Here is an 18158-nt window from a genome sequence, read left to right on the forward strand (position 1 = left end):
AGCCACGAAAATACTTACTGAAAAATGGTGTTTCTCCCTCAGATGTTGTGAGCTCACGATGTAGCACAGTACAGGCATTTTTTTGTCACATCACTGAAGATACCAGTTAAACCACTTTGCCACTAAATTCTTTTGCTGTCTTGCAATGTTCTGGAAGCAGTTTGCTGCAAGAGATCTGTGTTGACATTGGTCAGATTAGAAAGGAATGAGTTTCCTGACGGATAAGGCTTGCCAAGAGGCCCTTTGCAGATATATTCTATTTTCACTGCTGTGATAATAGTTGGAGTGAGTCTCATATCATAGAAAAGCACTCGTTAAGCTTTTGCTGTCTAAGTAGAACATGGAAGATCACCACATATTATCAGCAAATTCAGGAGGCCCAACAAGGACTGGCTGGCTCACGCAAACCTACAATGCTACAGTAAAATCACTGTACATAAATTTGCAGGGTCAAATCATTTGAACAATTCCCAATACAGCTTTGACCTTGTGCCAGCAGGTAACCCATTGGAGGATGCACAAAATCTCAAATTTAAAAGGTTGTGCCCAATTAAAGGTAAATAGGTAGAGAGAATTACTGTTTCAGCCTTCATAAAGCTTCAAAATGAGATTAAAATATTGGTTAGCCTTTGACAGGGCTTAGGAGAGACTTGAGAAAAGAACCAGGTAGAAATGAAGTGAAAAAAATGTGTGGCAGGGAGAGGAATCGTTTTCCATAGCGCCTGATTTTTGGGTGAAAAATAGTTGTGGGCACCAGATTCCCAGTGCATTCCCCCATGCCCAACACCTCCTGAAGTACACCAGTTGCCAAACTGGTACCTGGAAGCTTTTTGAGTGCTCAGCCAACCTACCGAAATAATGTTATCGGTTCTGTGAATATTCTAATCAGGGTGCTAATACATGTTTCAGGACACAGTTGCCACATTAGGTAAAAACTGGGTGTGCTCCATTCAGTTTTTCTGGATCTACAGTGGCCTAATCAATGGAATTTATACAGACAGCTGCAGGCTGCAAGATAACTGGCAAGTTTTTATTTTCTTATTTACCATACTATGGAGCCACGAAGAGCAGGATTTCTTGGACCTACCTGCAGCCCAGCTTTGTGCTGGAGCCAAATATCCAGGCTGGCAAGTTGTATTGGAGTGCTTAGTTGACACCCACTGCTTATTGGTGTTTTGTTGCTGAGGCCCGAGGCCTAAATTCCAGCAAGTCTTAGGGTTTTTTTTCAGCCTCAGGTGCATGCTACCCATTTCAGGCCAGTTTTCACCACAAAACTAATTTCTTGTCTGGAGTCTTTACCCAAGTGACAAGGGTGATACAGCATCTGACTTTCTGTTTGATGATCAGCACATTGGACATGCTGTTGCATGTGCATGAGCAGAGATGTCCTGTTTGGCCCTCAAGGCTACCCTTCCCAGAAGACAGCACTGCAACTCACTTGTCAGGAGCTGTTGGGCAAGATCCAGTTTGTATGGAACATGGGCACTATCTACTACAACCAGTGTTCTTGGGAACCCTTGCACCTGGGAAGCATTCTGTGCCCTAGCAAGCTGCTGCCTCCTTTCCACAGGGAAAGGGGTGAAGATGTTGCCCTTGAAAACAATGCCTCTGTCACATGTTTGATGGAACTGTAGACAGCAGACTAAATGATGTGACATGTTACTAATGGTAACTTGGAAGAAGCTGATGGCAAAAAATGTAATACATTCTCACGAGATGACTTATCCCTATTGCAGACGTTGTCTGCAGGTCAGACTCCAAGAGATGGCGTAATTATATACTCGCCCCCTTGTGAAGCAAAGGCAGTGGGACAGGTCTCATTTGACATGAGCAGAAATGACTGTCATGGCCAGTAAATGCAGTTGTTACATTTTTTGAATTTGTCTTCCTCATTTAGGCCACACAGTGCTATCAGAACTGGAAAAAATGAATATCCTCAATATTTAGTTTGCTGTTAGATGAATTGCAGCAGCAAGTAACAATACTTACAGGAAAGTACTACAAAAAATTCAACAAAAATGACACTCTGCAGCAACAAAAGCTAAAAGCAGGGAGGAAGTATCAGTGTTTTTAAAGTTTCCATTCATGTTTTGTTGCAGTAATACAACTTAAGTAGACCAGAGCAAAGGATTAGTAATGTGCTTGTTTTATAGGGTGAGCCTGGTGCTAAGGGCATAGTAGGCCAGAAACTTGTTTTAAATAGTCATGAAATGTAGCGAGGAGTCTATATAAGTAATGATCAGGGCCTGTAATGTAACATGTGTTTGCCAGCAGTTTCCAGATTTCTTCACCACAAATTGTAGCCACTGTGCTCTGGGCACACGGCACAATGTTATGATTTCCTCTCACAGTGAGATTGGCTCTGCGTTGATAGTGGAGCCATGAAAAGTTGGCTCTATTCTCCAAAGGCATTCAGTTTAGGTGGAAAATAACTCTTGAGTTTGAATTACATTTTGATTGAAAGTAAACTGTTGCTTCAGTCATTTCTAATCACACTGGAACCTCACCTATCTATGAAAATTTTTATGGGAGTCAAAATCTGTTATGGAGCACAGTGGGTTTTAGAACTGAGGGAGAGAACGTTGGTAGTCAGGGCAGTGTCAGGAGAGGAGTGGTAATTAGAACTGGAGGACCAGCTGGAGTCAGGTCGGGAGTTGGACTTTTAACAGCCTTCCTGCACAATTTTACTTATATCAGCTTTTGCAAAGTTCAATAAACTGTTACTCATGCAAAATATTAGTTGACCTCTTGGGCCTGCTAATTCAACTTGTGTCCTGAGACTACATTTTCAATATTTGAAATTTAAAACATCAGGACAATTTTCTAGAACACACTGGCAGTCAGGGAACCTTGCCTGTTGCGAGCGCATGTTGGAAGATAAGGCAACGCTGCTGTGATTTTCCAATTTGTGCGGCAGCTGGAATTTGCCACCAGTATATCCTTGAATGATTACACCACAATGTTTACTTCATCCTAATTAGCAACAATTGGATTGTGTGCAGTGGAACTTAGATGAACTTCCAGTTTCTGTTATTCATATGGGTTGGAATTTGCTGTCTCCATTATCTTGGGTGGCTCTAAATAATCAGAGTAACAGCATCAAGAGTAGAAATTTTTCAACTTACAATTTATCTTATGTAGAAAGCAAAATTGTTAAACTTGTAAAAACAATGAGAACATGTTCACCAATTTTGTGAAGCAATAGCACAATAAAGAAAGAATTACAACGGGCCAGAATTTGCTGTCAAAATAACTGTGAGGTCAATGGCACTTGCTGTTATTTATACTTGAATGGTACAGCAACTTCAGGCGAGGGACATATGCATGATTAAAAGTAAATGTCCAAAAGTTGCTGGCGGAATTGTGCCACTTTGACGGGAAATGGTATTTTGCTGTCTTCCTCACCATTAACATGCATTGAATGTCGTGAAGTTACTGTACTTGTGCAGTAGATGCAACCTAAACTCACCACAGATAGTAATTAATCGTGCATGTACCCTTTTATTGACATGATAAATGTTATTTACTGCCAGTCAAACACTCTAGCACCAAAAATTAACTATTTCAAGTCTGGAGTCTCATTCTTTCAGGTTTTGAATTTTTCGAGTAATTTAAAATATGTCAAGTTTTAATTTTAAAATGTTTTTTCGTACTTTTCCTTTCTGTCTCTTTTTTCCTCTCTTAATCCAATCTTTCTTTCCTTCTTTTTATTTCTCTTTCTTTACCTGATTTGACGTTGAATTAATTCCCTTTAATTCACTTTCCTTTCTGTGCTTATTTCCCAATTTTTAAGCCTCATTGGTTAAGGATATGTTGGTTGCACTGGTCACCCAGGTCCCAGGTACCCTGTTTTCTTCACTGTGACGTTACCAGGTCACACTTTCATCAACTCTATGAGCAAAATTCTTTTGTTCTGAACAGTGCAGGTACAAGTCTAACAATTGGCAGGCAACATTAGATGCCCGCTACAGCAAAATTTAGCCCATAAAATTACGACAGATGACCATTGTCAAATAATACAGGATATCTGTAAAAACTTATATTGCTAGCAGTATACTTCAGTATAAGCCTGTGTAATATTCAGAGTTGAGGCATCTCTTCAGAATCTGTTGACCATTTTAAAGAATTTGGTCTCCTCTACATTGGGAAGACCAAATGCAGATTGGGTAATCGCTTTGCAGAATACCTCCACTCAGTCTGTAAGCATGACCCCGAGCTTCTGGTTGCTGGTCATTTCAACACCCGCCCCCCCACCCTGCTCCCATGCTCACATCTCTGTCCTGGGATTGCTGCAGTGTTCCAGCGAACATGAACGCAAGCTCAATGAACAGCACCTCATTTATCGATTAGGCACACTACAGCCTGCCAGACTGAACATTGAGTTCAATAATTTCAGAGCAGGACGGACCCTCCTATTTATTTTTAGTTATTTTTTTATTTTTTATTTGTTTATTTTAATTTAGTTTGTTTAGTTTGTTTCTACTGTGCCTTCCCACTGTTTTTGTTTTTGCTTTTTTTAATGCTTGTGCTTGGAGCCAGGTCTGTTCCTTTTACAGTCAATTCACACCCTCTGTACTAACGCTGTGTCTTTCAGCACACTATTAACATACCGTTTGCCTTTGTTCCTTGACCTTCTGGTTAGTTATTTTCTGTGACCTTGTCCTATCAGCACCTCTTTTGTTATTTCTTGCCCCACCCCTGCTTTACTTGCTTAAAACCTTTTACATTTCTAATATTTGTCATTTCTGATGAAGGGTCACTGACCTGAAACATTAACTCTGCTTCTCTCTCCATAGATGCTGCCAGACCTGCTGAGTATTTCCAGCATTTCTTGTTTTTATTTCAGATTGCCTGCATCTGCAGTATTTTGCTTTTATTAAAGAGTTTGGTGTTGGATTCAAGGAATCAAAACGTTCTATCCTTAGCTACCTTCTGCATGCTTTGCAAATATGGTAGAATAAGTTAATTGCTAACTGTGCTCATGACATCTAGCAGCAGAACAGCAGTAAACTGCATCAACATTATCATTCTATTGCACTGAGACACTGCTCACTTTGGACAATCTGAGTCTTTTTTTCTTGTGCTGTTTGGCTGGAATCTTAGATCTGTCATTGATGTAACTTGAATATCAGACTTTTTAGGATTATCTCTGGTGGGATCACTTCCTTCGCAAAGAAAATTTACTGATGTTCTTTCCAAATGTGGTTTTGTCTCTGAAAGGAACGCTCTTTGCTAAAGCGTTTATTTTTTGTTGGAATTGACTTGCGAGTAATGTTTACAAATCCAAATGTATTTAATGGTAAAATATTATGTTCCTCATTACTGTTTGTTCTTGGTTTTCAGCTTGTCGCCAAGGAACATTCAAATCCAAACAGGGGGAGGAACCCTGCTCCCTTTGCCCATCTAACAGCAGGATCAACTCTGAAGCAGCCACTATCTGTCCCTGCAAAAACGGATTCTATCGAGCAGACAGTGACCAGCCTGAGATGGGATGCACAAGTTAGTCACTGGCCCTATCTGTTTATGTCAACAGGAAATGTAGCACTTTCTCAGGACAGCATTCATATCAAGCTCTGTTGATTTCATAGCAAAGATCTATTCTTGCCAGAATTGATTATGATTCTGGTATATTGTTCTGATACCCATATTTAGATTTAGATTTAGAGATACAGCACTGAAACAGGCCCTTCGGCCCACCGAGTTTGTGACGACCATTAACCACCCATTTATACTAATCCTACACTAATCCCATATTCCTACCACATCCTCACCTGTCCCTATATTCCCCTACCACCTACCTATAACTAGGAGCAATTTATAATGGCCAATTTACCTATCGACCTGTAAGTCTTTTGGCACCGGAACACCCGGAGGAAACCCACGCGGACACAGGGAGAACTTGCAAACTCCACACAGGCAGTACCCAGAATTGAACCTGGGTCGCTGGAGCTGTGAGGCTGCGGTGCTAACCACTGCGCCACTGTATGTGTCCTGATCTCCTAGTCTGTAAGAGAACATTTATATCTTGATTTTTCTGCTGTTCGGACTCCAGCGACATGGCAAATTTACCAACTTCCAAATCTCTACAAAGTCTTTTGATGCTCTGAAATAACTTTCTTTGTGTTATATCCTCACATTTAACTTAAACTTCAGTGGAACTTGCTTATTTTTCAGTACAGTAGTTATGTCTGAATTTTTCATATTTTAAAATTATTAGTATTATTATAATAATGAAATCAAATCAGCATTAGACCATGGTTTTTTTTATTTGTTCATGGGATGTGGGCGTCACAGTATAGGCCAGCATTTCCTGCCCATCCTTAATTGCCCTCAAGAAGGTGGTGGTGAGCTGCCTTCTTGAACCACTGCAGTCCTTGGGGTTTATGTACACTAACAGTGCTGTTAAGAGTCATGCCTACATCCTAACTCTCTTTATTGCTAAATTATGCACAGCTGGTATTCTGATTATTGCTGTTTTCCTCTTTAATTTTTTTTTGCTTTATCCTTCATTTCAACCAGCTCTGTCTTTATTTCTCCATTCAAATGAAAATGAATGTAGTTTCTTTGACTTCTTAAATATTGATCAGCAGTGAACAGTCAGATAACCAGAAACCCATAAAAACCCGACTTTGTCCACCAAGTCAAAGGTCCAAATATTCAAGGCCACAATGATCAGAAGCAGCCTTACTCTGCCGTTATTTTGCATTAATGAAAAATTTAACAACAAATTCTCGTACTATTAAATATCAATAGAAACGCAGCCAAATGGAAATGACCAGTGTAGTAATGGGTAACTTCAGACCCATCTGAAAGAATGACATTGCATCCAACCAAGTTCCAAATATTTTAAACACTAATCAAGTCCAGTCTTCTCAGCATTGGTACAGTAATTGCTGAACCTAAGCTGCCTAAGCCAGGATATACTCTTACTCACATAGATTATTTTACAGACCTAAATAACAGTTTGTGTTGAGAAGGACTTTAAAGCAGACAATGACTTACAAGAACAAAGACAGCAGTTTTTAAACCACTTCCAAGGCTTTTATAATCTTCTTTCTGTTTTCCCTGTGATCCCAAACCCATTAGTTTCGACTTTTTATGGCACTAGAGGGAACATGTCTGAGACAGATATATTTTTATAGTGCCATTGGGTTATTTGCAGTTTAATTATCTAGAATAGTAAAGGCACCTCTGGCACATTAATGACCATGCTGCTAGTCTGTAAATCTTAAGCAACCATGTCTGTGTGTAGTTGCCGCACATTAATTTTAAACCTGAGCACTATTCAAAGTAGTTACATGCATATTTTGTCCATATTGGCAGCATTAGTGCAGATGTGAAATGTTTCAGTTGATAACTGAGGATTTTTTACACATCTAAGCAGCCTGTGGGTTCTTAATCTCAAAAATTCCTGACCTTTGTTGAAACTTGCTCCTATACCCCTATGAAATTTCTTGTACAGTATGTATTCATTTTTTTAAAAAGCTATTTGTTGAAGTATCACAATGAAGTGTGCTGCAGGGGCCTGCTACAGGGATACAAGTACTGAAAGGTGATTTTTTTGGCTTTGCTGAATTTTCATGTGAAAATATATATTTTGCATTTTAAAAAAAAGAAACCATACATATAATAATCAATACTCTCAAATTTCCCCAAAAATCTCATGTGAGGAAAAAAAATGAGTTAAGCAATAAAATTTAAACTTGATATCTTTCATAACCATGATTGGCAAGATCTTACTGAGGTAATTGCTGTCACTCATTGAATCAATCTCTGTATTTCTCTAATGCAGTATTTTCAATGCTGTTCTTAGCTCAAAACACAATAATGCTAGTTATTGTGTTAAATTACATCTGGGAGAGTGGACATTTCCTACTCTAACTTTGATGTGATAATTTTTCGCTCAGCAACAGTATTAGGGGAAAAATGTATTCTTTCGATGAATCAGTGTAGAACATAATGTGACACAGAGCTATACCAGATAGACCCCTGATTTGATCTCTTGCCTATGCCAAAGCACCACAACTGTCATCAAGATTCATGAATTAGAAGGGGGAAAAAATGGCCAGAGCTCTTGTTCCTTATAGTTATTCAGAAATGCTGGTGAATGTATATGCTTGGGTTTCAGAGGAAGAACATTAAATTGTAGTGTTCAACCTCAAATAATGAAATATTACTGCTAAGGGAAGGTAACAGAAGGCTGCCATACCCAGCTGTTAAACTGCTGCCTTCAAGAGATGAGGGGGTAAAATTTCATCTTTAGCAGTTCCAGTGTAGGGCTTAGCACAATGAGACAGTATATTGAGAATTCAGGCATAGAGCCCAGACATAAGGGGAGAAAATCAGAGGTGGGAAAGTTGAAAGCCCTACGAAATGTACATTAACTTCTAAAAGGCTGTTGCTAAAGTTCCCATGAAAGTCTTATTATTTGAACTGTTGGGATAATGGGAAAACCTTCATAATGAATAAAAAACTGATTGAAGGGTAGGAAACAATGAGTACTCATTACAAGAGCTATGTTCAAGTGAGGTACACAATATTGGTACCACTGCTGTTTGTAATTTATAGAAATGACCTAGATTCAGAAATCCAAACACAAAATAGCAAAATTAGCAGTTGATACTAAACTAGGAGGGACAGTGGAATGAGAAGAGGCAACTTAGAAATTATAGGAGTTGGAGAACCTATGTATCTAGGCAGATCAGTAGCAGATAAAGCTAATGCAGTCAAGTGTAAATTACTGTACATAGAATGGAAAAATAGATGACAAACATAATAAATAAATGTTATTGAAATAGCTGAAGGTGAAGCTGAGAGAGAAATAGGAGTCTTAGTTGATTTGACGTTAAGCATATCCAACTAGGGGAAAGCAGCAATCAAGAAAGTCAGTAGAATGTGAATTATACAGCCTAAACAGTAGAATATAAATCAGAGGAATTCATCATCAAAACAAATAGTGCTTTGGCTACTCCTCGCCTTGAATCCTGTATCCATTTTTGGTCATCAAGAGACAAAAGAGACATTCAGATGCTATGCCAGTGCAGATAAGAACCACGAGGCTGATCCCCTGTGCCAGAGGTCTGAGTTATGATGAAAGACTGGAGAAACTTTGACTTCTCGGCCTAGAAAGGAAGCATTGGTGAGGTGATCTTACAGAGGTATGCAAAATAGTTAAGTGAATGAAAAAAGTAAATTAAATAGTGAAAATAGAGCAATAGGACAACAGTTAAAACTAGGAAAAGGTAAATTAAGAAATTCTTCTTCAGATAGGGTGATTAATATTTGTAGAATAACAGAGGGCAGAAATTGTAAAATTATTTAAGAAACAAGTTGGATGTTAAACTGAGGAGACATTAGGATCTTTCTGAATGGATGTATTAAATATGGGTGGAATGGCTTGCCTCATCCCTAATTATCTGTGATTTTGGGAAGAGATTTTTCTAAAAAGGTAAATCTTAGGTCTGTGTAGATATATATATGTCTCTGAAGATCTTAGTGCTAGAGAAGCAAATGACTATCTTTTCTGGGTTTGTCATATTTATTCTGTATTGTGCACTTTAGGTGTTCATTGTTCCAAGATACTTCAGACCAAATAAGTGAGGAATGAACTAAGATGTTAGAAAAACAAAGCAGGAAACCAGTAGGTTTGAACTGTAGCTTCAGAGAGGGTCAGTGTGTAGAATCCCTGCTTGGCAGTGACCTTAGGGCTGAATAAACGGGAAGACAATTTGTTGTATTTATCCTCTTTCAAACTAAATGCTATCTTTCCTAAAAAGATTCTCTGCAAATAGTTCTCCCCAACACATTTGGTGAAAAAAACACTTTACAACATCTACCTTGCATTTAAAGGATTGTCACTATCTCAGATGCTTTCCATTTCTTTTATCAGCACAATGCAGGCAACAGACTGGCCGTTAAATGTACATCTGAAGTTTCTTTCTGCCTTCTATAAAATTAGGGTCTCAGATGCTTCCGTGGCTGGCTTATCAGTAAAAGCAGAACCTAACCCCAGATGTGAACAGGCTTTAATTGCATTTTATAACTTTTCCCTTTTAAACACTAATTTGTCTTTCCAGTGACCTTCACAAACTGTTTTTAAAGCTGATGTTATATTCTTTCAACTTGCTGTGTATAATATCCCTGTTGTCTCAAAATGCCAATACCTTTCATTTAAAAATAGTACCAAACCTACTCTTATTTTACAATAAAGAAGGCAAGTAAATATTGCAGTCTCCTTCCTGCTGGCCTGCTAGATTATTTGTGTTTTTATAGATTACTTTATTGAAAAGATTGATCTCTTTGAAATAGAATGTAAACAGATTTTTATGTATTTTAATTCAGTGTTTGCAAGCCAATAATATATATGTATGTTACGTATAATATGGATTACATATACTATGTTATTTGTAGTATAATACATAACATTATGTATTATATACTTAATACATTGTAGGTATTTAACATTTATACATGTTGAATGTATATATATCAACATACATTCTGACTTCCATTTTCAATTTCAATTTTGCTAAGGTGTGCCTTCTGCTGCACGTAATGTTATTTCAAATGTGAATGAGACCTCTCTGAGCTTGGAATGGAGTGAGCCACGGGATACTGGTGGCCGTGATGACCTGCTCTACAACATCATCTGCAAGAAGTGCAGTGTAGAAGGCAAAATCTGCTCCAGATGTGATGACAATGTCGAATTTGTTCCACGGCAGCTTGGCCTGACAGAAAGGCAGGTGTTTATCAGCAATCTTTTGGCTCACACCCGATATACATTCGAAATCCAAGCAGTAAATGGCGTCTCCGGCAAGAGTCCATACCCTCCTCCGTTTGCAGCAGTTAACATTACGACAAATCAGGCTGGTAAGTAGAGCAGTGTTTCAACATTTATGAATGTGATATCTATATAAAACTTAAACATCCCATATTTCAGCTCCCCAGTAATTCAGTGAATCAGTGCACCGTATGCTGCCCAATGTGGTATGCAGAACTATAGAGTGAGTGAGGTCTCAGGACCAGTCCATGCGCTGGTCTGTTCATATACAGGTAGCTTTATGGGTGCTAGAATTGTGAGGAGAAGTGTCTAGGATTCATGCTGTTGATCATTACCCAGTGATTGCTGTATTACAGTGCATGTGTGTGGCTATAGAAGGAGGACAAGTAAGGAGAGGACAAGGTTGAGTGAGGAGGGGATGGGAAAGATTGGGAGGGAAGAAAGGGAGATGTTTCAACTTATTAAAAAATCTCAGAATCACAGAATTGTTACTGTGCAGAAGGAGGCCATTCGGCCCATTGTGTCCGCACCAGCTCTCCAAAAGAGCAATTCACTCAGTTCCATTCCCCCGCCTTCTGCCTGTAAGCCTGCACATTCTTCCTTTTCTTCAAACAGTCTTAATTCACTTTTGAATGTTTCAATTGAACCTGCCTCCACCACACTCTCAGTCAGTGCATTCCAGACCTTAACCACTCTCTGCATGAAAAAGGTTTTCCTCATGTCACTTTTGCTTCTCTTACCAAATACATTAACTCTGTGCCCTCTTGTTCTTGATCCTTTCATGAGTGGGAACAGTTTCTCTCTGTCTACTCTGTCCAGAGCACTCATGATTTTGAATACCTCTATCAAATCACCTTTCAGCCTTCTCTGCTCTAAGGAAAACAACCCTAGCCTTTTCAGTCTCTCTTCATAGCTGAAATGTTCCAGCCCAGGCAACATCCTGGTGAATCTCCTCTGCACCCTTTCCAGTGCAATCACATCCTTCCTATAGTGCGGTGACCAGAACTGTACACAGTACTCCAGCTGTGGACTAACTAGCATTTTAACCAGCTCCATCATAATTTTATGCTCTTATATTCTGTGCCTCGGCTAATAAAGGCAAGTATCCCATATGCCTTCCTAACCACCTTATCTAGCTGTGTACAGCCTTCAGTGATATATGAACAAGTACACCAAGGTCCCTCTGACCCTCTGTACTTCCTATGGTACCACCTTCCATTGTATATTCCCTTGCCTTGTTAGTCTTCCCAAAATGCATCACCTCACACTTTTGAAATTGTGGCTGGGGAGTAACTTGTTCACAAGAGAGTGATTGATAGTAGAGGGCAACACAAAAACAGGCTGGAGTTTGGGGCCCTACCAGAAAACTAGGGCTGGATTTTAAGCAGCCCTCGACGTCATGATCCGTGGTGGGGGGTGGCCTGAAAATGGCTCCGGATGAGGCCCACCACAGACCTCGATGCAGCAGGGCCCAGCCCGATCCTCCTGGCGGTGGCGAGGCTCAGTGGCGGCCCCCCACCACTGGGCAACGGGACCACAATTTGAATGTTTAAATCAATAAAATTAATTAATTTAAATATACTCACCTGTGATCTTGAGGGCCCGCCGCAATCTTCGGCGTAGTGGTCGGCACTCCCACACCTTCAGATCCCCGTCTGGGGAAATGAGGCGTGATACTGGTTGGGAGGGGGAGGAGGTAAGTTTATCAGTGCGGGGTGTGGGGGCCGTGGTTGGATGGGGTCCTGTAAACTTTATGGGTGTAGGGGATGATAGGAATGGTTGTACTTTAAACTTTGTGCAGTTTGGGAAAAGTCAGATGTTAAAGCTAAGTGTTTTTTTGGGGGAAAAGGGCAAATGTAATGTAATGTTCATGTAATTGTTATGGGGGGTGGTGGGAAAGGGGGTTTGAAACTTTATTTATGTAACTCTGGTGGGATATGGCTTTAAAAAATTAAATATCCCAGCAGGGCTGATTGCCCTTTGAAAATGGCACCAGCACCTGCGCACAGGCAGCTGACGCCATTGCCGGGGACCGTCCCCTCCATGTGATTGAGAGGGGGCAGGCAACCCGGCTATTTAAATGAGCTGCCACGCTTAAGATTACGGTGGTTCTTTGGCAGTAGCCTGCCAGTTTTTGAGCTCGCCACTCATAGAATCCAGCCCCTACAGGGGCATTGAGTCAGGGATAATAGAGAGATGAAGAGGGGGCTAAAAAGATTAACCATCGGTTAATGAGCTGGGCAGGATGATTGTTAGAAAAGGGGAAGAGGTAGTTGGGGATGCTGCTGTGGGAGAGACAGTAATGAATACCACTGGTAGCCATAGTCTGTGGTAGAACAGAGGGAATTTAAACCAGTAGCCTGGAGTGACAACAGAAGAGGTTGGCAAGGGAGAAGTGTGAGATAGGGGGTATTTTATGCTCTTCTCCATGGCAGGTTTGGAGCCAGGGACAGCACTTAATCGGGTGGGATGGTGTTTGGGGGGGCGGGGTCCACTCCACTAGTCTGCCATTTGGAATCTTATCAAAAGACTTGCTAAAATTCAGATGGACTACATCAAATGCACTACCCTATTGACTCTCCATGTTACCTCTTCAAAAAATCAGTCATGTTAGTCAGACACAACTTTCCCTTGAAAATCTGTGCTGATGTCTTTGATTAATCCACATCTTTCCAAATAAAGATTTATCCTATCCCTCAGAATTTTTCTCAACAATTGTCCCACCACCAAGGTTAGGCTGACTGGCCTGTAATTACTCGTTCTGTCCCTTTCTCCCTTTTAAAAAATTGATACAATGCTAGCTGTCCTCCAGTCCTTTGGCACCACACCCATAGTCAGAGAGGATTGGAAAATGATGGTCAGAGCATCTGCTATTTCTTCTCTTACTTCCCTTAACAGCCTAGGACACTTTTCGTCCATGCCTGGGGATTTATCCATTTTCAAAGATGTTAAACCCCTTAATACTTCCTCCCTCACTATGTTAATTTAATATAATATTTCACACTCCTCCTCCCTGATTGCAATGTTTGTATCACCCCTCTCTTTTGTGAAAACAGATTCAAAGTATTCATTAAGAACCATAGCCACGTCCTCCACCTTTACACACAGGTTACCCTTGTGGTTCCTAATAGGCCCAAATTTTTCTTTAGCTATCCTCTTGCTCTTTATATATATAAAAATTCTTTGGGTTTTTCTCAATTTTACGTGTCAATATTTTTTCATGCACTGACTTTGCTTTCTTAATTTACTTTTTAATTTCACTCCTATACTTTTCATACTCATCTAGATTTTCTGCAGTTTTGTGCCCTCGGTATCTGTTATATGCTTCCTTTTTTTTCTTTATCCTCTCCTTTAAGCCCCTTTACATCCAGGGGGCTCTGGATTTGTTAGCACCACCCTTTTTCTTTAAGGGAGCATTCTTGCTCTGAACCCTCTCTATCTCTTCCTTAAATATCTCCCACGGAACTGGCACTGATTTACCTTCAAGTAGCTGTTTCTAGTCCACTTTAGCTAATCACATCTCAGCTTAGTAAAATTAGCTTTTCTTCAATTGAAAACTTTTATTCCTGGTCTATCTTTTTCCTTGTCCATGACTACTCGAATTCGAACTGAATTATGATCACATCCACCAAAGTGCTCCCCAACTAATACCCCTTCCACCAGCTTCATTCCCTAAAACTATGTCCAGAACCACCCCTCTCTTGTTGGGTTTCCCGCATATTGGCAAAAGAAGTGTTTTTTGAGAATTCTGCTCCCTCTGTACCTTTCACATTAATTCTATCCCAGTTAATATTAGGGTACATGAAATCCTCCATTATTACTGCCCTATTGTTTTTGCACTTCTCAGCGATTCACCTACATTTTTATTCTCCTATTACCCTCTGACTGTTTGGGTGTCTATAGTACACTCCCAGTCGTGTGATTAACCCATTTTTTCCCTTCAGTTCTACCCATAAGGCCTCATTTGATGATCCGTCTACCGTACCATGCCTCCTCATTGTTTCTTGAATGAATGTTATGACACTCCCCAGTTTTTACTTCCCCTCTATCTCATCTGAAAATCCTGTAACCAGCAATGTTGAGCTGCTATCCCTGCCCTTCTTTTAGCCATGTCTCAGTAATAGCTTTAATATCATACTCCCATGTGTCAATCTGCTCTCAGCCGATCTGCCTTATTCCCTCGACTTCTTGCATTGAAGTTTAGCACTGTCAAGCTGTTTCCAGTTCACTTTAGCTAAATCACATCTCAGCTTAGTAAAATTAGCTTTTCCTCAATTTAGAACTTTTATTCCTGGTCTAGCTTTTTCCTTTTTCATAACTATCCTAAATTTAACTGAATTATGATCACTTCCACCAAAGTACTCCTCAACTGATATCCCTTTCACCTACCCAGCTTCAGTCCCTACGACTAAATTCAGAACCTCCTCTTCTCCTGTTGCGCTACTGGCTACAAAAGTTCCCCTGAATGCATTTTAAGAATTCTGCTCCCTTTCGCAATAGTTCTATCCCAGTTAATATTATTGTATTCCAGTTATTATTAGGGTAGCTGAAATCCCTCATCCAATAAGGCATCTTAAGTAATCTTACAGTGGGAATATTGCATAAAAAATTAAAGTTCATTTCAAATCACTTATTTCTGTGCTGATTGCATCTGCAGAGACTGCGACAGTGCACCCTGTGAAGGAGCAGGGTATCTCTGATGGTAATGTGTAGACGCTAGCAGGTGCTGTCAGTTTGTCAGAGTAGTGACGCCGAACGCTGACAGTTTCTCCATCACTACAGCTGCAAAATCTGAGCCTTTCTTTCTCAATTCAAGAAAACAAAATCGGCATTAAATATCGCTTTCTTGAAAGCACACCTTTACATTTAAAATAAGAGCTTTATTTGTTCAGACATTTTTTTCTTGTTTTTAAAGCAAAATTACCCCTGGTTAAAGTAAAAGATGTAAAATCTTTGAATGTGTTACAGAGTTGAAGTTAAAACTGTATTTACATCTGTTGAAAACAAAGTTTATGTTGCTCCTGGCCAGATCTGTAACCATGTTGGGCAAAACACCAGGAAGACCGGCCTGAATGCTAAGCAGCTACTAACACATTGGGCTGATTTTGTTCCCAGACTGACGTCGGGTTCCATGACAGGGGTTGGGGGGGTGGGGGCTGTGGGCTGGAAAATTGGAGCAGCCGCAGCCACCACGGAGCCCGATGCCAGGATTGCCGGGCCCAATCTTCCCGGCAGCAGGGAAGCTCTGTGGCGACCGCTCCTCTGCTCTGCGATGGGACCTGACTTAGCATATTTAAATAACACATTTGCATGCATTAAAAATAAACTGCAGCATTCTTACCTTCAGTTCCCAATCCTCAGCACTATGAGCGGCACTCGCGCGCCTTCACTTTCCCATCCAGGGAAAGCTGGCACCACTGAGGTGGGGAAGGGGTGAACTCTGCACTTTGTGTATGGGGAAGGGGGGAAGGGGTGAACTCTGCACTTTGTGTATATGGAAGGGGGGAAGGGGTGAACTCTGAACTTTGTCCAGAGTTTTGTCTGCAGGGCTGGCAGCCTTTTAAAAATGGCGCCAATGCTGTCCCCGCCACGTGATTAGGCGGGTGGGAGCGGCCTTCGTGAATATGTAAAATGGCCATCCACCTTGCAATCACGTCCACGCGGTGCGCAGGTCTCGTGGAGGAGGGCCACCATGTTCTGCGCCTGCTGCTGCTGCCGGTGACGGGAATACAAAATCCAGCCCACTCTTTTTATGATATGGTTCCTTTAGTTACAAAATAATAAAGGATATGACAGTGTTTTTTTTCTGTCAGAATAGTAGTCAGTTTTCAAAATGTTCATTGTTTCCAGCATGGCTCAAGTCACTGTGTAACACCTGGCGATCTCTTATAAATCCTTTCTTGTCTCCTTCAAGTTTTTTGATTAACATTAAGGATGCATGCAAATAAATACGAAAGTGGATCCTTTCCAGCTCTCCCCCTTCCAACTTGGCATGTCATTCCACGGCAAAGGCACTTTTGTACAATCCCCCAAACTGCTGCAAGAGGGAAGATTACAATTCTTGCAGCTATCATGCATGTACTTATGCCTGTGCAAATTTAAATTATTTGTTGCTTTGGTTCCCATCGGTGTCATTATCTGCCCTGCCCATGTCGTAAAGAACAACAAAAATACGTTTATTTCAAGATGTTAAAAAGAACATGTAGCTGGAGTATTGCAGCTTTTGGTTGCACAAAAAGCCTGCAAATTCAAAAAAAAAAATGTCGTGTTGACACACATTTGTCATAGCAATAGAAAAATCTTACATTTGCAATAAGTTTGTAAAATCTGCATAGTCATAGTTTTGATACATGTTTTACAGATACACAAACATATTTTAGATATATATCTGTTAAAAGATTATGCCCTGTTTATCGAGTCTGTCACCACACACAGGATATTGTTCCAATGGTAACAGCCCTGTAGATTCCTTAAACTCTTGATTCCAATTATTGAAAGCTCTCGACCCTTGAGAAGAGAGGATTTATTTGAGGGTGGCCATCCTTGGGGTTAGGACATGTCTGACTTTCACATTAAGCTCCCCTTTTGTACTGTAGCTTATCTTCCAATGATTAGGGCCTGAATATTCATTCATCTGGCACTTTCTATATTATAAGTCTGACACAATGAAATAGTGTTAGGAGACCTGCTAAGTCACAGCCTGAAGCAGCTGGTGGGATGCCATCAGGCTTTGTCAGACAGGAATTCTCACTGGCAGTCCAGGTGCTAGATGGCGTAATTGTAATTAGGCCCTGAGAGACAGATGACTGTGTTCTGAGTTAGGCCTTTAAGGGAATCTTACCTCCAGGCAGTATGTATGTAATTTGTCCATTGATTGGTGTTTAATGGACGGTATTAGCTTCTATTCATGTGTGACTGGATTAGAGGAGTTGGGCAGCAGGAGCTGTAAGTGGAGGAAATCTGAAGTCTTTCTTTCTATAGATAAAACTTTTAAAATTGTTTGGATTTAAACACTGCAGCAGGATGATGGAACTTGCTCTGTGTATTCACAATTCCACTTGAAACTTTGTATAGAAAGAGAACGATATCCCTCTTAAAGTAGATTGCTGTACAAAACCAATAAATTAGAAAGCAAATAAATATATTTGTTCTTAACAACAAACACACAATGACTTGTAATTATATAGCACCTTTAACATAGTAAAACATCCCAAGGCATTTCACAGGGGCATTAGAAAACAAAATTTAACACAAAGTCACATTAGAGCAGATGGCCAAAAACTTGGTCAAGTGGTAGGTTTTAAGGAGCGTCTTAAAGGAGGAAAGAGAGGCAGAGAGGTTTAGGGATGGAATTCCAGAGCTTCGGGCCAAGGTAAGC

General features: G+C 40.3%; 1 protein-coding gene across 4 annotated transcripts in view; it reads left to right on the forward strand.

Annotated features, from left to right (window-relative positions):
* Positions 1-18158, forward strand: part of LOC137375304 (ephrin type-B receptor 3-like) — a 100230-nt gene that overhangs the window by 63371 nt on the left and 18701 nt on the right. For all 4 annotated transcript variants that reach the window (XM_068042262.1, XM_068042264.1, XM_068042263.1 and 1 more), the window contains exons 4-5: positions 5344-5499; positions 10534-10869. In XM_068042262.1, coding sequence (XP_067898363.1) covers positions 5344-5499; positions 10534-10869 — 492 coding nt within the window. The remainder of the gene's footprint in view (positions 1-5343; positions 5500-10533; positions 10870-18158) is intronic.

This window comes from Heterodontus francisci, chromosome 11 (assembly GCF_036365525.1).
Source record: "Heterodontus francisci isolate sHetFra1 chromosome 11, sHetFra1.hap1, whole genome shotgun sequence".
NCBI lineage: Eukaryota > Metazoa > Chordata > Chondrichthyes > Heterodontiformes > Heterodontidae > Heterodontus > Heterodontus francisci.